The sequence below is a fragment of the Portunus trituberculatus genome, chromosome 37, assembly GCF_017591435.1.
Source record: "Portunus trituberculatus isolate SZX2019 chromosome 37, ASM1759143v1, whole genome shotgun sequence".
NCBI lineage: Eukaryota > Metazoa > Arthropoda > Malacostraca > Decapoda > Portunidae > Portunus > Portunus trituberculatus.
Genome location: NC_059291.1, coordinates 25,852,227 through 25,875,540, shown reverse-complemented (window position 1 = coordinate 25,875,540; position 23,314 = coordinate 25,852,227). Strand labels below are relative to the sequence as shown.

Genomic DNA, 23,314 nt, shown 5'->3' with positions numbered 1-23,314 from the left:
CACCACTACCACTATAACTACTACATATTTGAATTACATACTACTACTACTATTACTACTACAACTATTACTACTACCACTACAGTTCCTAGTACCACTACTGCTACTACTACTACTACTACTACACTACCTACCTACCAACACTATCACTATCTCTACCACAACCCTCATGTTAACTTTATGGAGTACGAGTTTTTTTTTTTTTTTCTTTACATACCCATACTTTCAATGACACACACACACACACACACACACACACAATGACAAAAATAAATGAAAATAGATAAACCAATAAAGAAGTAAAAATAATAAAGTATCAATGGAAAATCTCTGGTAAGAGACACATGACAAAAAACCAAGTCTATTTTCTTCTAAGTCAAGATGCATTTCTGCTTTGAAAGTTTGATTAAATGAAAGTAATTAATGTCACTATCACCATCATCACCATCAACAAACTGCATATCTGCCCTTTACCCAGAATCCTTGACACGCCACTGACAACAACCCTCCTGGGATACAATGGTCTTAAACAACCTCCACTCAGAGGAACACCCACTTGACATGGTATTTTACATGACGCAACACACAACAGATGTAAAGGAGCTCCCCACACACTGCATCACATGAACCCTGACACACTCACTCCTGAGGGCTGCATGAGTGGCATGTTTTATCCATTCACTAAGCAAGGAATGTGGAGGAGTCACTGAAAGATGATGCAGAACTGATATATATATATATTTATTTGAGATAGACATATAACAGCCTACAGAAGTCACCTCAGTAAGCTGGACTGGAATGAATATGATAACAACTTCACTTATATGATACTCTTTCAAGCTCTGTACAACAAAACATCAACATTCAGGCTCAAAATCTACATGTGTTATTTAAAAGTTTTAGTGAAACAATCCAGCATCAGTGCTGGCAATGCTACACTTCTTCTCAACACAACACTTACTAGTAGTCTTTTTGAACACACAGGGCACAGGCCTTGGGCTGCCTCAGGGCTGTGGAAGGCCATAACACCTGTTAGGAGTGAAGAATGCCCTGGAAGGCCTCGTTGATTCCTTGTGCAACATCTGTAGCTCGAGATTTGAGGGAAAGCTGAAAGAAAATGTTGAAAAGTTTAACTAGTGTGCCATTTGCTTATTTCACCAAATCAATACTTCCTATTGAAAAGTGAAGATAAAAAATCTCTAAATCAAGACAAAGCTCACCTGTTATAATCTGAAGATTAGATTCTTGGCAATGACAATGACATGGACTATCTGTCCCCATTCTGTCCATAATATCCCAGCCCAACCCTTCCCACACATATGATACTCACTACAATGGTTGTATTGCCTGGCTGCAGCTTAAGCTCTGTCAGCACCCAGATCCCATTGGTGAGCTTAATGGACTGGTAAAGCATATCCTGCCCCTCTACATTACGCTTGGCAATGGTGAAGACATTACTGGCCTGAAGCTTGTTGGAGATTCCATCTGTTGATCAGACACAAAAATGGGTGGTCAGAGCAAACCATGGCTACATAAATGCATACAATATTTGTATCTATTAGTTTTCTATCCAGTTTTAAAGAGAAATATATAAAATAATACATACACACATCCAGGCTGTCTCCCACAGAGAGGGAGAGCCAAAACAAAGCACACAAATCTCATATTCACATCACTCCTTTAGCCTTTCAGCCCCCAATGGGAAAAGAAGGTACTCCTGTCCTCCCTTCATGGGGATCTGTTGCAAAGCTTAGACAATCTTGTTCAAGAACAAAATCCATTCATAACAAGTACTCTACCCTGCTACACACCTGTGTGAGACCAGCAATGTACAGTGCCTCTTTTTGAGGTCACTGGGTCATACCATTCCTCATAACTGCTTTTTTCTGTTATGCAGAGTCAGTCCTTTTACCCTCCTTGAGTGTGGGTGTCAAGGAGCACAACACATACCTGCATTCATATTCACATTGTCAATATTGAATTGGACTTCATTCTGGCTGGGAATGTCCTTCCAGGTGGAGAGGAACACTCGCTTCTCCATAGCACCGTCCTCCGTGAAGAAGATGTGCATGGGCATCACAGTGGCAAAGTAGAACACATCAACACTGTTCTTAATGGCAACCTGCAACATACATACACAAATATATTAAATCATCTTATCCTTCTTCTACCCTTACAGTGGTGCCTCACGATAACAGATTTTGCTCAATAATGAACTGAACTAGCCTAACGTAACCAATTTTTTGGGGACCATTATGGCAGCTTTTTTTAAAACCCCTACAAATCTGTAGCTCCCGAGTGACCGCGCTGACAAATACACATATGACATGATAAACAAGCCAAAAAAGGCATGCTAGATACCATTGTAACTCGTTTTGTTTGTGTACAATTTACAAAACTTGGAATGAGGTGGAGAGTAGCGACTGCTTGCCTGGGGAGGTCACCAGAGTGACACTCATGGTGATTTGTGGTCCTAGGCTGGTTGGACCAATGGCCTGCTGAAGTGAAATGCTAGTTATGCATTTCTGTTTGAATGTCGTTGAGAGAGAGAGAGAGAGAGAGAGAGAGAGAGAGAGAGAGAGAGAGAGAGAGAGAGAGAGAGAGAGAGAGAGAGAGAGAGAGAGAGAGAGAGAGAGAGAGAGAGAGAGAGAGAGAGAGAGAGAGAGAGAGAGAGAGAGAGAGAGAGAGAGAGAGAGAGAGAGAGAGAGAGAGAGAGAGAGAGAGAGAGAGAGAGAGAGAGAGAGAGAGAGAGAGAGAGAGAGAGAGAGAGAGAGAGAGTTGAGAGAGAGAGAGAGAGAGAGAGAGAGAGAGAGAGAGAGAGAGAGAGAGAGAGAGAGAGAGAGAGAGAGAGAGAGAGAGAGAGAGAGAGAGAGAGAGAGAGAGAGAGAGAGAGAGAGAGAGAGAGAGAGAGAGAGAGAGAGAGAGAGAGAGAGAGAGAGAGAGAGAGAGAGAGAGAGAGAGAGAGAGAGAGAGAGAGAGAGAGAGAGAGAGAGAGAGAGAGAGAGAGAGAGAGAGAGAGAGAGAGAGAGAGAGAGAGAGAGAGAGAGAGAGAGAGAGAGAGAGAGAGAGAGAGAGAGAGAGAGAGAGAGAGAGAGAGAGAGAGAGAGAGAGAGAGAGAGAGAGAGAGAGAGAGAGAGAGAGAGAGAGAGAGAGAGAGAGAGAGAGAGAGAGAGAGAGAGAGAGAGAGAGAGAGAGAGAGAGAGAGAGAGAGAGAGAGAGAGAGAGAGAGAGAGAGAGAGAGAGAGAGAGAGAGAGAGAGAGAGAGAGAGAGAGAGAGAGAGAGAGAGAGAGAGAGAGAGAGAGAGAGAGAGAGAGAGAGAGAGAGAGAGAGAGAGAGAGAGAGAGAGAGAGAGAGAGAGAGAGAGAGAGAGAGAGAGAGAGAGAGAGAGAGAGAGAGAGAGAGAGAGAGAGAGAGAGAGAGAGAGAGAGAGAGAGAGAGAGAGAGAGAGAGAGAGAGAGAGAGAGAGAGAGAGAGAGAGAGAGAGAGAGAGAGAGAGAGAGAGAGAGAGTTACAGAGAGGGTGAGGTAGTGAGGGAGTGAGAGACAGAGAGACAAACGGATAGACAGACTGAGCGCCGTGGTTGGCAAATGTGCAGATGACACACAAATGCAAATAAACACTCCAATCACTTGATTTTTGTATTCATTTACCAGTCTTTGGAAGTCTACAATTTCACTCCTTTCTTCTTTAGACTGAGAGTAACTTAGCGTGAAGTGGACTAGCTTTCCTTCTTGTAAATAACATAATGAGCAAAGTGTTTCACCAGTGCAGTGCCAGCAGTGGTGGCAAAAATGTAGTTGCAGATTAGTAACTTAGATTGGCTGTGAGGCATTGCACTCGACAGTGTAGCCCTTCCATACTAAAATGCTGTGTTTAGGACAGGGGAACACTCTTCTATAGATAAAACCCCTTAATTTTTTACCTTAACAGTGATGTGGAACAAAAGTTAGAAGGATTTCAGAAGTAATTTCGGAAACACACCAATTTATATAGAAAACAGGAGAAAGAAAGACAGAGACAGGGTAAGGAGATGAAGTGCTGTTAGAGAAAGAAGGCAAGCCTGTGATCTATGGAGAGGTGGCAATGGTGTGGAGGTAGTCTACTCTGACTTTGAAGAGCCCTTATCTTCCTACCCTCCTTTGTCACTTCAGCAATGTCCTTCAGGCAGTCATTAAATGCTTGTTAAAGATGCCACTGAACCACAACGGAATCGGCCATTACACCAAACGTGAAGCTATATTTCTGATTCATCTACTCTTGGTAAGACAAATTTTTCTTACTGTACACTTATTAAATAATAATTAACTCTTATTTCAACATTGAAAGCAGAATAAGACAGATCAAATTAAGAAAATATTTTTTTCAATTATTTAAAGAGAATAAACTAACAAAAAAAAGGGAAAAGGGGTGTTTAAGGGTTTCACAGACAAACTACTCTCAGTAATGGACAATTCACAGTAATGGAAGTATCCATTATTGTGAGGTACCACTGTACATATGCACATACATTAACTTCCAGAATCTCAAAAATTCACAAAAAAATCACCTTCATCAATAAAATGATCACTCTCTGCGTGTATATACTTTACTTATAATGAATATTGGTGAAGGTCTGCACAGAGTCTCTGAGGAGTGTCTCATAGTGTGCTAATGGATCACCTGCAGGTTGGTGAGGGGGTCCATACGCTGGACAGGACCTGTGGTGGCCAGGATGAGGGAGACATCTACAGACTGGTTGGGTGCCACAGGAGCAGGAACATTGAGAGGTGATGATGGACTGATTCCAAAGCTGTTCTTGTTGAGCTGGATTGCAAAGTTTGAGATGGGCTGCATGGCCTTGTTGTGGATAGTCAGGTCCATTGAAATGATGCCATTCCTGCAAAAAATGTGAGAGTATGATTATTCTGACACTCTCTACTGTCTAATCAGTTTTAGTGTATGAGCCTAATCTACCATGATGATTTTCTTATCTCCTTGTTACTCAACACCCTTACCTGCGGGAGAAGGTGCCAGTGATCTCCATTCCTTTACCACGGTTTGCTGGCAGCCACAGCTGCTTGGGGACATTGTACCCTTGCCCAGCAGTGGCAGGCATGCCAAAGATATCACCCAACAAACCTGGTGAAAACAAATAAAATGTTATTAACATATCTTAACTCTCTCACAAAATCACACACACACACACACACACTATTGATAGAATTTTCAGAGACGTATAATTTGCTAAGGAATATTGGAGTAGCATTTCACTATATGGACAAGGAAATGATGAAGAAATTGATAAGTACTAAAATAAGACCTAGATTGGAATATGCAGTTGTGTGGACTCCCTATAAAAAGAAACACATAAGAAAATTAGAGAGACTACAAAAAATGGCTACAAGAATGGTTCCAGAATTTAAAGGGATGGCATATGAGGAGAGACTAAAGGCAATGGATCTACCAACCTTGGAGCAGAGAAGAGAGAGAGGGGATCTGATACAAGTTTATAAATTGATTAACGGAATGGATGAAGTGGATAATGAGAAACTGATCCTGAGAGAAGAATATGACTTTAGAAACACAAGATCGCATAATAAGAAACTAGGGAAGGGACGATGTCTGCGAGATGTTAAAAAATTTAGTTTCCCGCAAAGATGTGTTGAGACTTGGAACAGTTTGAGTGAGGAAGTAGTGTCAGCAAAGGGTGTACATAGTTTTAAAGAAAAATTGGATAAGTGTAGATATGGAGACGGGACCACACGAGCATAAAGCCCAGGCCCTGTAAAACTACAACTAGGTAAATACCACTAGGTAAATACACACACAAAGGTAATAGAAGACCTACATGGGAATATAAAATGGGAGAAGAGATTATAATGAAAAGAAGAGAAGAGAAAGACCTGGAAGTGATTATACAAGACACCCTGGCTCCAGAAATACATATAAATGGATTATTTGCTTCAACATACAAGACACTAACGAACATCAGGGTAGCATTCAATTACATGGATAAAAGTATGATGAAAAAGATATTAACCACTATGATAAGACCTAGACTAGAATATGCAGTGGTATGGTCGCCATATAGGCAGAAAGATATCAAGAAACTAGAAAGGATACAAAGGGCTGCTACAAAGATGGTCCCTGAAATAAAAGATTCTTCCCTATGAAGAAAGATTGAAGGAGATGGAGCTACCAACTTTGAAGGATAGACAGGAAAGAGGAGACCTAATAACGATGTATAAGTTAGTAAACTGTATTGAAGAAGATAGACAGACAAGACCTGGTAACACTGATGGAGCAGGGAGACAGACAAACAAGAGGACATTCCAAGAAAATCATGAAAAGTCAGTGTCATAGGAATATCAAGAAGCTCAGTTTTCCACATAGGACAGTAGACATCTGGAATGGATTAAGTGAAGAGATTGTAACAGCAGAAGGTGTGCACAAATTTAAAAAGTTAGATAAATGTAGATAAGGAGACAGGTCACTATGAGCCCCGCTCGAACCCTGTAACATACAACTAGGTAAATACACACACACACACACACACACACACACACACACACACACACACACACACACACACACACACACACAGTACAGACAAATACAAATGCACATAACATTATATGATACATGTTTGCTCCCTTGTGATATTTCTTAGAAAAGTATGGTAACAGTGTGTTTAAATCTCCTTACAATGCCTATTGATCTTTATCACAAGAGACTAAAATAGATACTTCAGAGCAAAGCCCCAACAGAACACACTCAGAACAGTACACACCTGCAGACGAGGTGTTTGTCCCACCAACTGGAGGAGTTGCACCTGCTGCTGGAGCAGCTGCAGCATCTGCCCCACCTCCTCCCAGTAAGGAGTCCAGGCCCCCACTCAGCAAGTCTAGAGTGCCACCAGTGTATGCTGCACAATAAGAATGACCGTATATACTCAACTGCTGTGGAAAACCATCATGATGTTGCACAACTCCAAATTCAGCAACTAAACAAGACTGGTGCCTCACTGAACCATTACCTGGTTGGGCAGCGGGAACAACAGGAGGAGCACTGACGTCCATGTTGAGCAAGTCTGGGATGAGGGAATCCTGATTGGGAATGACTGTAGGCTGCTGCTGTTGCTGCTGCTGTTGCTGTTGGTCACTGTTACCATCATTGTCTCCTGATGACTGCTGAAGAAAATTTAATAACATTCATCAATTCAAATTCTAATAAAAGTGATATCAAGGAGCCATATATCTGAAAAGATCATTCCATTTCTAAGTACCATATCAATGACTTTTCTCACTTAGGTAACCCTGTGATATTCCAAGTAGCGCACACTCACTTTTGGAAGTGCCCTGCGCAGGCCAGTGCGGCCTTCCACAAAGGCTGAAGGTGGCTTGTGATAGACGGAAGCCAGAGAGGCAATGTGACAGATCAATTCATCCAGTAGAGTTGGCTCAATTAGGTCTGTCTCTTCAGCTATGAGGGGCTTTTCTGCCAGTACCACCTACACATAGATAAGATACATTAGGAAAAAGAGCACACCAATCCAAATATGACACCAACACATACAGTTTACAAGGTAGGATGATCCATATTAACAAACAAAAACTACACCACAGTATCAACTACCATTAATGTTGGCAATGCACTGTAGCTCTGACACTTCCAAGACAATAAAGATAAGATCAAGACAAATACACAATAACAGTTCTCTCAACAGAAGCACAGTGAGTAGATATGAAGGACCCCCACTCACCTCCTTGGCTGCCCCAGGGTCTGTAGAAAGAAGCCTCCAATAAATAAAGCCTCGGTCCCTCAGATCCGGGTTGTCAGAGTCCTGGGTGGCCAGACTAAGCACCTGACAACAAAATAGTCACACTCAGCATCACCTGTACACAAGTCAGTAACTTCTTCAATTTTGGAAAATAAAAACTTAATCAACGATGCAATTTCTCAGAATAATATTTTTAAGAAATTTAAAACCTTACAATTCTGAGTAACAACTTAATTATTCAATGAAATCATACACTCCTAATTTTATGAGGAGTAATGCAGCACCTTGAGGCATCTACATAAAGTATTTGAAGTAAAGTATGGACTTTCCAGATAATAGCTATTATTGTTATCAGCCATCTATAAGAATAAGAATGATGTAAGTGCATATTCACACATACATAAACATACACATTGACAAATATGTATAACAGCAAGTCACACAGCATTATTAATACTAGACCAAGTATATATTTCTATTTTTTGGCTGTCTGGCACCCAATGCAAGTATTTTGAAATACTGACATAGTATACAATGGAATGATTGGTATGTGAAAATAAGCATGAAATGATGAGAGCACAATTTTTGTTAAATGTTTCATCCTTTTGTACCACCACAGTCTTAGCATAGTCAGCTGATTGACCTGTGTAAACTATCTAAATTGTAAGCAATGACAGATGTCCAAACATTTACAGCATTAGCAGTACCACCATCACAGAACACCTCACCTGCTGCACCAATTCCTGGGTGTCTGTGGGTCGCTTGAGGAACAGCTTCACAATGGCTGTAAGCAGCTGCAACTGGACTTGGGTATTTTCATCATGGAAGCCCTCCAGAAAACTCTCCAGCAGCTCATCAGCATTGTCAATACGCTCTGCATACTCACCAATGATCCAAATCATGGAGGCTCTGTGTGCACATGTAAATACCTCATTAGCACCATCAGCCAACAAGGACCATCTCTCCTCCACATCACTGAGGCACACTAAGATAAGGTTACATGTGATAACAATGGATACATAATCATAAACTTTTACTTCTAACACAGATAAAATCATCTTGTATCTGCACTTTCACAGATTTTTTTTTCAATCACATGCAAGGTAACATCCTTTGCCTTCTTACTGTGGCCATTAAATCATAAACTATTTTATGGGCAAGATCAAATGTGTTCTCATTCTCCCATCCAAGCCCAAGTAATGCAGACACAAGCACCATTACAAGGTGTACAAGTTGGCAGGAGAGGCTCAGTACCTAGCTTCAGGCTCATCCAGGGTGTCCAGATTCTCACAGAGGGTGGAGATGATGCTCTCATATTTGTTAGGATACTTGCGGAAGATATCCTTGATCACCACAATAGCCTCTTGCACCACATAGTTCACCTGCAATACAAAACATGTGGCATCAACTCCATGGATCATATGCAAGCGAGCACACGCGCGCACGCGCACACACACATTAAGGAAAGGAGAAAAGTGATATTGATAGGAGATTTCAACTGTAAGGAGGTAGACTGGGAAAATTATGAAAGTGGTATGGGGGAAGATGCCTGGGGAGATAGATTCCTGAACCTAATGATAGATAATTTGATGGTCCAAAGAGTAAAGGAAAACACAAGATTCAGAGGAAACGATGAGCCGGCAAGATTAGACCTAGTTTTTACATGGGATATACCAATTAACGATGATATAAGATACAAGTGCCCATTGGGAAAGAGTGACCATGTAATATTAGAGATGGATATAGAAGAAGGAAAGGAAGATAGAGATGAATCATACAAAGGAGACCGATTAAATTACAGAAAGGCTGATATTGAGAATCTCAAGAACTATTTTAAAACGTAAACTGGGAGGAGATGGAAAACTCATTAACGGTTCAAGAGAAATATAACTTATTTTTGGAAATATACAAAACTGGGGTCAGGGAATATGTTCTGAAATATAGACCTAAAGAAGAAGGAAAGAAAGATTGGTTTAATGCAAGATGTGCTAGGGCAAAGGAGAAACGAGATGGAGCATGGAAAAGGTGGAGAAGAAACAGAAATCCAGAAAATAAGGAAAACTTCAAAACAGCAAGAAATGAATATGCTAAGGTGAGAAAGGAAGAAGAAAAGAACTATGAAAAGGACATTGTCAAAAATGTAAGGAACAACCAAAATTGTTCTACAGATTCATAAATGGAAAAATAAGACAAAAAGAAACAATAGAAAGGTTAAAAGGAGAGAACGGAATGGTGGAAGACCCAAAAAGTATGGCAGAACTGTTAAATAGTAAATTTCATGAGGTCTTTACTAAGGAATCCAAATTTGAAAGACCACAGGGTAATAGAGACTGTCTATATGAAAGAGATTAAAGTAACCAAGCTTGAAATAAAAAGTTGATGACGGAATTGGATGAGGAAAAGGCAATGGGACCGGATGAAGTCTCAGGCAGAATACTGAAAGAATGTAGGGAAGAACTAGCAAGTCCAATATACAACATCATAAAATGCTCAATAGAAAATGGAACAGTGCCAGTGGAGTGGAAAAGAGCTGAGGTGGTTCCCATATATAAGAGCGGAAGGAAGGAAGAACCTTTAAATTACAGGCCGGTATCACTAACTAGTGTAATATGCAAGATGTGTGAAAAAGTAATAAAGAAGCAATGGATCGAGTTTCTTGAAGACAACAAAATATTATCAAATAGCCAATTTGGTTTTAGAAAAGGTCGGTCATGTGTGACAAATTTATTGAGTTTCTACTCTAGAATAGTTGATAAAGTACAAGAGAGAGAGGATGGGTTGACTGTATTTATTTAGATCTAAAAAAGGCTTTTGATAAAGTGCCACATGAAAGATTACTATGGAAGTTAGAGGAGAAGGGTGGCTTAAAAGGAAGCACATTGAGATGGATGAAGAATTACTTAAGGGGGAGAGAAATAAGGACGATAGTTAAAGATATGAAGTCCAAGTGGAGAACAGTAGACAGCGGAGTGCCACAGGGGTCAGTATTGGCACCAATACTTTTCTCGTATATATAAATGACATGCCAGAGGAGTGAACAGCTACATAAATCTGTTTGCGGACGATGCGAAACTGTGCAGAGTCATTAAACAAAAAGAGGATTGTGAAATACTACAGGAAGACTTAAACAAGATCTGGAAATGGAGCAAAAAATGGGAGATGGAATTCAATGTGGACAAAAGCCATGTCATGGAAATGGGAAAAAGTGAAAGACGACCAGTGGGAATCTATAAGATGGGAGATGGAGTAGAACTAGAAAAAGTAAAAAAGGAAAAGGACTTGGGAGTGACAATGGAAGAAAATAATCAACCGGTTAGCCATATTGATAGAATTTTCAGAGAGACGTATAATTTGCTAAGGAATATTGGAGTAGCATTTCACTATATGGACAAGGAAATGATGAAGAAATTGATAAGTACTAAAATAAGACCTAGATTGGAATATGCAGGAGTTGTGTGGACTCCCATAAAAGAAACACATAAGAAAATTAGAGAGACTACAAAAATGGCTACAAGAATGGTTCCAGAATTTAAAGGGATGGCATATGAGGAGAGACTAAAGGCAATGGATCTACCAACCTTGGAGCAGAGAAGAGAGAGGGATCTGATACAAGTTTATAAATTGATTAACGGAATGGATGAAGTGGATAATGAGAAACTGATCCTGAGAGAAGAATATGACTTTAGAAGCACAAGATCGCATAGTAAGAAACTAAGGAAGGGACGATGTCTGAGAGATGTTAAAAAATTTAGTTTCTCGCAAAGATGTGTTGAGACTTGGAACAGTTTGAGTGAGGAAGTGGTATCAGCAAAGAGTGTACATAGTTTTAAAGAAAAATTGGATAAGTGTAGATATGGAGACGGGACCACACGAGCATAAAGCCCAGGCCCTGTAAAACTACAACTAGGTAAATAGGTAAATACACACACACACACACACACACACACTATACTACACTACACTACACATACACACACACACATAGTGGTTAGCACCCTAGGCTCACAACCGAGAGGGCCTAGGTTTGAGTCTCAGGAGCGGCAAGGCAAATGGGCAAGTCTCTTAATGCGTAGCCTCTGTTCATGTAGCATTAAATAGGTACGGGATGTAACTTGAGGGGTTGTGGCCTCACTTTCCCAGTGTGTGTGGTGTGTGATGAGCTCTGAGCTCTTTTTGTAGGGGAAAGGCTGGCTAGGTAACCAGCAGGCAACCCTGGTGTACACACACACACACACACACACCGGTAGCTCAGTGGTTAGAGCTGGCACACACAGAGGACACACACGGTGGAGATATTTGGGTGTCTCAGTGCCCTGTTCACCTAGCAGTGAGCTTCACAACCTTGATGTCCCAGTGTGCCTGGTCTCAGGCCTATCACAAGATCGGAAATAATGAGCTCTGAGCACACATAACACACACACACACACACACACACACACACACACACACACACACACACACACACACACACACACACACACACTCCTGACCTCACTCGGGTCGGACGTGTGACCTTGTGCGCTCTCGGGCAGCCACGGCCAGCCTGTTGGCCTCTTCCTTTGTATAAGTTATTAATAGGTTAATTAGTGCTCGCCATAGTGTTATAATACAAACAATTTTGGATATTATAAGTGAGTGCACGTCTGGACAAACAGTGAAATGAGTGCTGCAGTGCTAAGCTACGGACGCAATGCCCTTCTGCGCCGTAGACGTGAGGCTGGGTACCCTCCATCAGAGGTCATTCAACGCCTCAAAAACTTACAGTTATTTCGGAATCGTGGATCCAAGGGAGGAAGGAGTGTGGTGCGTCCCATTAAAGTGATCACATCTACCGTAAGGAAGGGCGGAAGGTTGAGGAGAGGAATACAAACACTTCGAAGTTCCGCGCGTGTGGTATAGTCTTCCCTCTCTCCTCCTTTCCAACGTGACATCACTGGCGAACAAGATGGACGAGTTGATAGTGTCAGTGAGATCTAACTGTGCAGACATTGTGGCGATCACGGAGGCGTGGCAGATAACTCCTGAGGTGTGTATGATTCAAGATTTCCAGCTGTTCCACCACCTCAGGAATCAACGCAGGGGGGGAGGAGTGGCCCTGTTTTGCCGCTCTGACCTCAGCCCCTCACACCTACACGTCGACGTCCCCGCCGGATTGGAGGCCCTGTGGGTGAGGGTTACCCCCTGCCACCCCGCAACACAGCCTCCATCATTGTGTGTGTTGTCTACCACCCTCCACGGGCCGCCACTGCACGGTTGCTCACTGATCACATCATCGAGACTGCTGATGCTTTACGGGTGAGATTTCCTGCTGCCAAGCTGGTAATCTGTGGGGACTTCAACCGCTTGGATATCAGTGAAATCCTGCACCAGCTACACCTCACCCAGGTCGTGGACTTCCCCACCCACCACCAGTCCACCCTCGACCTTATCATGACAGACCTGAGCCAGCAGTACTCGCCTCCCAAGCCACTCCCCCCCCCATGGGACGCAGCACCCACCTCTCCATCCTGTGGACACCCACCCCCCACCACCTCGGTTCCCAGGTCAACTGTCACCAGATCCCACAGGCCCATGCCTGACTCCGCCATGAGGGAATTTGGGCAGTGGCTAACACTTCATCCGTGGACCGAGGTACTGGAGGTGGAAGACGTCCACACAAAATGGCGGAACTACTTCACTACCACAACGGAAGCGTTCCACCACTACTTTCCCACCAAGGACATCACAGTGGACCCATCTGATGCCCCTTGGATGACGCCCTGCATCAAACGACTCCTTCGTCAGCGTGACAGGGCTTTCCACTCTAGCCCTGACCAGTACAGGAGTTTAAGGAACAGAGTTATCAGGGAAATTAAAAAAGCCAAGGCAAGCTACTACCCAGACAAAATTCACCATCTCAAGCTTACTAACAACAGACAGTGGTACGACAAGATTAAGTCTTTGTGTGGTTTACAAAAGCAAGCCTCTTCTCTTCCCTGTGTTTCACACCTTTCACCTGACAGCGCGGCCGAAGAGATTAACGGTCACTTCGCTGCGATCTGTCAGACACTCCCTCCCCTTCACTCCACTACTCTCCCAGCCTACCTCCCTGCCTCCTCCCCTCCACCCCTTGTCCAGGAGGTTGATGTTTACAGGAAGCTTCTTAAATTTAAACTAAACAGATCCACCACTCCCACTGACCTCCCCATCAAAATTTACAGAGAATTTGCCCCAGAACTTGCCACACCCCTTTGCTCTATCATCAATGCCTCCCTTGCTCAACATTCCTGCCCCGATGACTGGAAGACATCTTACGTCACCCCCCTCCCCAAAATTTCTAATCCACAGTCACTGAATGATCTAAGACCAGTCGCCATCACCCCTATACCCAGCCTTATCTGTGAAGATTTTGTTTTCGACTGGGCCTATAACAAAATTTGTAACTCTATTGACACACAACAATTTGGCAATATTAAATCCACCTCCACATCTCACTACCTTGTCAGCTTCCTGGAATTCGTCCACAGCCACCTGGACAAACGCAACACTTCTCTAGCTATTGCTTTTGTGGACTTCAGAAAGGCCTTTGATCTTGTTGATCACACTGTTGTGATAAATAAAGCCATCACTCTGGGCCTCTCTCCCTACCTGATAGCGTGGTTGGCAGACTTCCTCACGGGAAGGCGTCAGGCCGTTCGTTATCAGGGCTCTGTCTCCTCTTTCCAACAGCTCACATGCGGGGTCCCTCAGGGGACCAAGATGGGTCCCTGTGTTTCCTCATCCTTATCAACGATGCTCTCGTCCACACCCCCCACCGCTGGAAGTATGTGGACGACTGCACCGTGGGCGTACCCGTCAACAACACCAACCCAGACTTCTCAGCACTGCAGTCCACTCTAAACCAACTACAGACGTGGACGGAGGACAACAAAATGACCATCAACCACACCAAGACCGTGGTGATGCACATTTGTACCTCCACAGCAGCAGTTCCCCCTCCCCAGCTTTCTGTGGGCCCTCACTCCCTCCAGGTGGTCCGCAGCACCAAGCTTCTAGGTGTCTTGGTGGATGATCAGTTAACATGGAAGCAGCATGTTTCCAACATCATCAGGTCAGCCTCATATAAAATCTATTTACTGCGCCGACTCAGGTCCCTGGGAGCACCGGCAGATGAGCTGAGGGGAGTGTACCTCATCTTTATACTCCCTAAGCTCATGTACGCCGCCCCAGCGTGGTCCTCCTCCTGAACCTCACACAACGACAACAGCTGGAGAGGGTTCAGAGGAGGGCGTTCAGGGTCATCCTTGGGCCTGCCTACAGGTCCTACGAGGACGCCCTGACCTGCCTGAGTCTGCCGAGGCTGGCCACAAGACACCAGGAAGCCTTGGAAAAATTTGGGGAAGGACTGCTGCGTCATCCACGTCTCCGCCACCTGCTACCACCCGACGTGCCTCCCCCTGCTCGCGCCACCCGACACCATAATCGCGTGGCGCCTTTGAGAGCACCGCGCACGGATCGGTACCGACTCAGCGCGGTGCCCACTATTGTGCGAGCTTTAAATAAATAAGTGAATTTCTAGGTTAAGTTTATCCATAGTTAGGTTAAGCATTTTTAGTTCATTGTGGTAATGTCCCACCCCTGTACATTTTCAGTGTATTTTTTACATTGCCTAATTAATAAACCGTTTATTATTATTATTATTATTACACACACACACACACACACATAAATTAAAGGTTTTCACTTGTAAATAAGACAAAAAAAGACACACTTATGAACACAGATGTTTTTTGGTTTAACATAGCACACAGATCGTTCACCTTGGTTTGGATCAGGTCCAGGAGAGTGGAGACACAACGCTCAGCTGAAGTTTCCACCTTGATGGCACAGCGGCCAATGGCCCTCACAGCCTTACGCACAAAGTCCACATCCACCTCTGTGGCATATCTGTAATGTTCAAGAATGATGAGTGGGACACAAAATAAAATACCTTACTAATGCTGGACAGTAGCATAATGATACCACATTCTTCATTTTCCTAGGTCTTATTATTTTCTCATCCCCATCTGTCTGTATCAACATAACAGACCAGTGATCCTACAAGGGGTGACCCCAGCAAAGCACAACACATTCACACACACATCTTTAACACTCTTATCCCTGTTCACCACTGGTCCAGATGGACAAATCTTATTAGAGCATTTATAAAAAGGCATCCTAATTACAGAATTTATTTTATGGTATTTTTTCCATTGTGAATGTAAATATGTCACATTATAATTCAGCGTTTATAAACTCCAGACACTTTATCTTCTGACATCAACTAAAGTATGTCTTCTAATAGTGAGACAGCATCTATATTAGATGAAGTGTAGGGACAAGTCTCAACAAATACTGAACACACATGTCTTCAAGAGAGGAAACTGTCATTATCTTCTACTCAACTACAAAAAAAGTTAAGGTGGTAAATAATATCAACAGACTAGTGGACAACTGCAAGATCATTTCACCAACCCACAAGTGAAGGCTTAGTGACCCAACTTACTCCTTAAGCTCTGAGAGGACCTGCACAATGTTTGCTTCAGATGCCAAACGAATCATAATGTCCAGCTTCTCCAGCTTCACATAGATGGGATCATTGTATTTAACAAAGAATACCTTCATCTCATGCTTAAGCAGCTCTGGTCTCTTCTGCACAATGAGGTTGATGTTCCTCAGTGCAACATATTGAACCTGAATCAGATCACAAAGAAAAATTATGAAACACATTTTTGAGACTGTACCTTCAAATTTTCATGACTACAGATAGTTATCATATATAGAAATGAGTCTCAAAATTACACATGAGTTAATTAAAGGATGTTTTGAACAGCAAAGGTGGTGGTACTCACCTCGGGCTCAGAGGACAGCAGAGTTACCAGGGGAGGTGCCAATTTCTTGGTCAAGTTTTTAACAAATTCAGAGTCCCCAACCATCAGCTCCATGAACTTCATGAGGCACTTCACAGCAGAGAGGACAACTGCTGCATTAGCATGAGCAAGGCGAGGAGTGATGCGCTCACAAATGCTACATGTGAGGGAAAGATAATCAAGAAGTCAGCCTAACACAGCTTGTATAAATGCCTTTTACCAATCCATTGTGATTTCTATTGTGGACTTCAGTATATATACAATTCATGTTAATTCTAATTCTAAATATGCTTCAAGAATTTCTTATGCAAACATCAGTGAATTTTCATCATGCTTCAGACAATACACCTTTAAACTTTGTTGTGATTACAATTTTATATGTGTTTCATTATTTCTACAGCTGACTTGTTAATAATGTGTGGCTTTCTTCTGACCTTTCCATCCTTCCAATAATGAAAGGTAGGGATGCTCACTGGCCCATAATTGATCTTTCTATATACATACCAGACTAGCAACCCCACACAGGCTGTCCTTTACAAAGCACCACACACTCATACAAACATCAGTCACATTCTTAGCCACACAACTATTCCACTTCATGTAAATGCTGGATGTGTTTCAGAGTGAACTTCTCTCTCTAATTTACTTAAAACCATTCCTAGTTTCATTGCACTTTGAAGCAACTAGTAATAGTGATAAAAATCAAAACAATTGTGGCTAGTACAAGGAAATACCAGTGGCAATTTAAATTAACACAATTAGCAAAGTGCCATTACCTCTGTGCCTCACGTTCATCCTTGGGACTGTACTGTGAGAGGGCATCCAGGATGAAGACTTGACCCCACTCAGTACACTCATTGAGAGCTGTGAGTAGCTTGTTCATGGTGGCTGCATTGAGCTCCATCAGCGGCTGGCCTGAACTGCTCGCCTCGTTGATCTCCGTCAGGGAGGCTACTGCATTGGCCACCACCTTAAGTGACACGAACAATTAAATGCAATATTCAGTTTTCAACATTTCAGTATGGATCCAATTACCAATGCATAAAAGATACACTTTGTACAAGAGATACAGGAAAAAAATAATAAAAACACAAATGATTATAATTCAAGAGATACAAGCCTGCCAGAATATATAAATTATTGTAGGAATGAAATCAATGCCTAAGTTTTCTTCCAAATAAATTTTTCCTCAAAGAACATTTCACCCACAGAATTTTCCTAAAACATCCTTTTGAGGGCAAGCTGGAAATTGCACCTATTGTACCAACTAGGTGTTGTAGTGTAAATAAAGGCAGGTTCGCACATGTCAATATACGACTGGAAATGCTAGTTTTCTTCCAAATAAATTTTTTCTCAAAGAACATTTCACCCACAGAATTTTCCTAAAACATCCTTTTGAGGGCAAGCTGGAAATTGCACCTATTGTACCAACTAGGTGTTGTAGTGTAAATAAAGGCAGGTTCGCACATGTCAATATACGACTGGAAATGCTAGTTGCTATAGGTATCAATGTAGCCCATCTAGCCAGAACATGTTCACACACAGCAGCTGGGAAGTACTGGTTGGTTGGAGGGAAGTGAATGTAAACAAACAGCTACCCAACAAGAGGTCTTCCTCCACTGATGATGCTGAAGCAGTAGTTGCAGTTGCTATTGTTACATATGGCGTATTGAATGAAACAGTAATAAAGCCGACTTTGAAATTAATTGATGAGTTTATGCCCATTAAGGTTCTGTCCTATGCCCAACCAATAACTTTAAGGGTTATAATTAGAGTAAATTAGCCTACATTTCTTATAAGAAAATTGTTAATCTTAAAAAGACTATGCACAATTGCAATCAAATTGAATCATCACAAGAATTCAATCCTCACCTCCAACAACACCCTGCAGAGAAGGAAACAGTTCTTGGAAAGAGGCAGTGATCTCATCGAAAGTCATTTTGCATGAGCTTTTCTTGCTGTATAATTAATTTTTAGGGGCCCAGATGTGCTCTTTTTCCCTCACCAACTCCAACATCTTCTCTACATCTGGACACCACATTTTCAAACCTTTCTCTGTGACGTCACAGTGTAAATATAACCACAAGACCAACATGTCAGTCTTGTTTTGTGACTGGTTTCTCCACCCTTGAGGCATCGATATTCAGTTAAAAACTATACCAACTGGCAACTTCAGTTGAATATTGATATATATGAACCCACCTTTACAATAGTCCCATAATCATCATATTATAATTTCAAGCTGATTAGTTAACACGTTAATCACGTACTGGGCCACATGGGTTCCAAACAATTGTTTCACTTGTTGCATATTGGTACATCTGTGGACCGAATAGCCCTTTCTATAAACTTTTGCAAACATGAGTATATAAGCAAATTGTGTGTAAATTTTTATTTTTTTGTGACTGCAGATGTTATAATGGTACCATGTGTTATACTATTGATAATGGTATGGTGTTAATTACATGTGCAAAAAAGTCTAAAAGTTGTATAAAGTTTAGAGACGTTTTACTTACAAAAATATAAGCAATGCATTGCGTAACAGTAATCAACTGTACAGGAAAATTCCCCTCATAGCAAATAAATAAAAAAATAATAATAAAAAAAATAAACAAATAAAAAAATAAATAAAGATTCCTAATAAAAAAATTTCTGCTTTCATAACAGAAAAAATAATGGATGGTAGTAAGTAGACTATGTATGTAAAGAGAAAACAGTGAAAGTTCTTTAGATCACTACTTTTTACGTGGAATACTGGATTATTCTAATATATGAAAGAATATTTATGAAGAAAATCCCTAGATACAGGTTGTATCCCTACTAACTCATATGTGCTTCATAGAAAAATCACACCAAAGAACAAAAACAACAATATATCATCAGTGCATTGCAAACTGGTTCATATTTGCACCAACCCATGCCTGGTACATTGGTGCACCAATAGATGACAGAGAGAAAATGTTTGTGGTCTATGATTCAGTATGTATGTGTAGCATGGATCTTAACACTTACAGTATTAAAATCACAGCATTCAGATAAGAGTATGTTTACAACACTAATTTCTCTTAAGGAATGAAAACAGAAACAATTTGTTTCATCACAAAACTCTATCATACTCATGCAACAATTATAACTTAATTTTCCTTTTTTTTTGTTGTCATGCTTAGTTTTGAGAAAAACACAATTAAAGTTTGGTATCTATGTGTCGAAAACAAACTCTTATCTAAATGCTGTGATATAATGATGTATATTCATAGTGATCTGGCACCTGGTTCCATCTTGCAAAGGTATTAGTCACAGGCTAAAACAGCTTCCATGATATTAGGTGTTCTAAGCTGTCTCTGCCAATTTTTCTCCAGCTGTTAATTCTGTACTACAGGTGTCTTATTCACATGTATGGATGTTTCCATTCATACTGCTGTCATGAATAGGATAAAATAAAAGGTATCTAATTTCCAACTCCTCTCCTTTATATTTCTCTTTGCTATCTTTTATATCTACTTTCACAAACATTCTTCTGATCCTGTTAAGTACATGCCTCTCTTTCCATGGCCCCAGTATCTGTTTACCCCCCATTACCTTCACTTCTCCAGTGGAGTTAATCTCTTCTTATGCACTCTTTAGAACTCCATGCCTACTTCTATTATCTCCTCCAAAGTCTGACTAAACTGTTTCAAGAGAGAAATTTCAAGACATAATTCTGAATAACCCTTTGGACTGTACTCTTTAAGGACCGGCACCTTCAGTGTGACTTTCTGAGTTGCGCTTAGCCAGAACCCCCTCTCACAGACATACAAGAAGAGGCACTAACTAAATTGCCAGATTCACTAGAATGCATTTTGCATTTTTAAGTGTGTGTGTGTGTGTGTGTGTGTGTGTGTGTGTGTGTGTGTGTGTGTGTGTGTGTGTGTGTGTGTGTGTGTGCGTGTGCGTGTGTGTAATTCACTGTTTGATCTGCTGCAGTCTCTGACGAGACAGCCAGACGTTACCCTACGGAACGAGCTCAGAGCTCATTATTTCCGATCTTGGGATAGGTCTGAGACCAGGCACACACCACACACCGGGACAACAAGGTCACAACTCCTCAATTTACATCCCGTACCTACTCTCTGCTAGGTGAACAGGGCTACGTGAAAGGAGACACACCCAAATATCTCCACCCGGCCGGGGAATCGAACCCGGTCATCTGGCTTGTGAAGCCAGCGCTCTAACCACTGAGTGTGTGTGTGTGTGTGTGTGTGTGTGTGTGTGTGTGTGTGTGTGTGTGTGTGTGTGTGTATTTACCTAATTGTATTTACCTAATTGTAACATACGGAAAAGAGCTATGCTCGTGTTGTCCCGTCTCCATATCTATTAATGTCCAGCTTTTTCTTAAAATCATGAATATTCCTTGCGTTGACCACTTCCACATCTAAACTATTCCATGCTTCCACCCTTCTATGAGGAAGCTATATTTTTCACATCTCTCCTATAAGTGGCCATTTTAGTTTTTCCCATGCCCTCTCGACATTCTTCCATTCCACATACACAGATCTTCCCTATCCATTTTTCCATGCCAATCATCACTCTGTATATTGCTATCAGGTCTCCCCTTTCTCTTCTGTTTTCCAGGGTTGGAAGTTGCATTCTTTTCAGTCTGTCTTCATAAGTCAAATCTCTTAAGTCAGGCACCATTTTGTTGCAGCCCTCTGTACTTTCTCTAGTTTCCTTATGTGTTTCTTTAAGTTCGAGCCCACTGTATTGTTGCATATTCAAGCCTCGGTCTTATCATTGCAGTAATTATTTTCTTCATCATTTCTTCATCTAAATATCTGAACGCCACTCTTATGTTCCTCAATAAGTTCAATACTTCTCCAATTATTTTGTTTATATGTCTCTCTGGCGATAGGTCATTGGTAATTGTCACCCCAAGGTCTTTTCTTCATGACTGGTTTTATGTCTTCATTTCCTATCTTGTACATACTCCTGATTCTTCTTTCACTCTTGCCAAACTCTATTTTCTTGCATTTTGTCGTGTTGAACTCCATTTGCCATGTACAGCTCCATTTCCATATTCTGTCCAAGTCTTCCTGGAGTAGTTCGCAATCTTTGTCACATCTCACTTTTCTTAACAATTTTGCATCGTCTGCAAATAGGCTCACATAACTGGACACCCCATCCACCATGTCATTTATGTAGACTGCGAACATTACTGGTGCCAACACTGATCCCTGTGGAACTCCACTCTCCACCAATCCCCATTCTGATGGTCTGTCCTTAATTATTGTTCTCATTTCTCTTCCTACCAAAAGTCTTCCATCCATTTTAGTAAACTGCCATGCACTCCTCCTACCATTTCAAGTTTCCAGATCAGTCTCTGGTGTGGTACCTTATCAAAGGCCTTTTTTAAATCCAGATATATTCCATCAGCCCAACCATCTCTTTCCTGTATTACATCTATCACCCTCGAATAGTAACATATCAGGTTTGTCGTGCATGAACGCCCTTTTCTAAAACCAAATTGACACTCACAAAGTATGTCATTTTCTCCAAGAAGTCTGTCCATCTATTCTTCACCACCCTCTCACACATCTTAGCTACCACACTTGTAAGTGACACTGGTCTATAGTTCAATGGGTCTCTCTTGTTACCTGATTTATAGATTGGGACAATGTTAGCTCTTTTCCAGTCTTGGGGCACTACACCTTCCCTTAATGAGGCATCAATTACTTCACAAACTTTTTCTGCCAATTGCTCCTGCATTCTCTTAAAATCCATCCTGATACCCCATCAGGTCCCACAGCTTTTCTCACTTCTAAACTCCCCATCATGTTCTTGATCTCCTCCACAGTTACTTGAAACTCCTTCATAATCCCTTTCTGTTCCATTACCAGTGGTTTGTCAAAAGCAGTCTCCTTTGTGAATACCTTCCGAAAGCATCCATTCATAGCCTCTGCCATTTCCTGGGATCTTCACTGCATACTCCATTTACTTCTAAACTTTCAATACTTTCTCTATTTTTGATGTTGTTGTTCACATGTCTGTAAAAAGCCTTGGTTGGTCTTTACATTTATCAATTATATCCTTTTCTTGTTTCTTTCTTTCTTCTCTTCTAATCAACACATATTCATTTCTTGCTCTTTTGTAACTTTCCCACTGCTTAATCCGTCTTTTCCTTCTCCACCTCTTCCATGCATCCTCTTTTCTTGTTCTAGCCTTTTCACATCTATCGTTAAACCAGTCCTGCTTTCCAACTTCTCTATGTTGTCTTATTGGTACAAATTTTTCTCACCTTCTTTGTATATTTTTATAAATTCCTTCCACTTTTCATTTGCTCCTTAGCACTCTTGAATTTCATCCAATTTGTCTCTTGAAAGAATTTCTTTAGGTTTCCAAAATCTGTCTTGGCATAATTCCATCTTCCCACTTTATATTCTTCATTTCTTCTAGATTTCTCTTCGTCTATCACCTTGAACTCCAAAACTGCATGATCACTCTTTGCTAAAGGGCACTCCACCCTCATCTCCTCAATGACCATTGGCTCTGTACTAAAGACCAAGTCCAGTCTTGACGATGCTCCCTCTCCTCCAAACCTAGTATCTTCTTTGACCCACTGAGTTAACACATTTTCCATTGCCAGTGTCAATAGTGTATTTCCCCATGTTGTCTCTGATCCTTCCATTGACC

At 41.5% G+C, this 23,314-nt stretch overlaps 1 protein-coding gene across 3 annotated transcripts in view; it reads right to left on the bottom strand.

Moving 5' to 3' along the window:
• Positions 1-725: 725 nt before the first annotated feature.
• LOC123514032 (AP-1 complex subunit beta-1-like) overlaps positions 726-23,314 on the bottom strand; it is a 38,113-nt gene continuing 15,524 nt past the window's right edge. For 2 of the 3 annotated variants that reach the window (XM_045271609.1, XM_045271610.1), the window contains exons 5-19: positions 17,425-17,618; positions 16,631-16,805; positions 16,285-16,472; positions 15,560-15,686; positions 9,015-9,142; positions 8,489-8,669; positions 7,743-7,844; positions 7,326-7,490; positions 7,017-7,170; positions 6,771-6,905; positions 4,996-5,119; positions 4,661-4,877; positions 1,951-2,122; positions 1,331-1,485; positions 726-1,107 (exon numbers count right to left, since the gene is read on the bottom strand). In XM_045271609.1, the coding sequence (XP_045127544.1) occupies positions 1,033-1,107; positions 1,331-1,485; positions 1,951-2,122; positions 4,661-4,877; positions 4,996-5,119; positions 6,771-6,905; positions 7,017-7,170; positions 7,326-7,490; positions 7,743-7,844; positions 8,489-8,669; positions 9,015-9,142; positions 15,560-15,686; positions 16,285-16,472; positions 16,631-16,805; positions 17,425-17,618 (2,292 nt within the window). In that variant the 3' untranslated portion in view covers positions 726-1,032. The remainder of the gene's footprint in view (positions 1,108-1,330; positions 1,486-1,950; positions 2,123-4,660; positions 4,878-4,995; positions 5,120-6,770; positions 6,906-7,016; positions 7,171-7,325; positions 7,491-7,742; positions 7,845-8,488; positions 8,670-9,014; positions 9,143-15,559; positions 15,687-16,284; positions 16,473-16,630; positions 16,806-17,424; positions 17,619-23,314) is intronic. The other variant, XM_045271611.1, reaches the window with a different exon arrangement.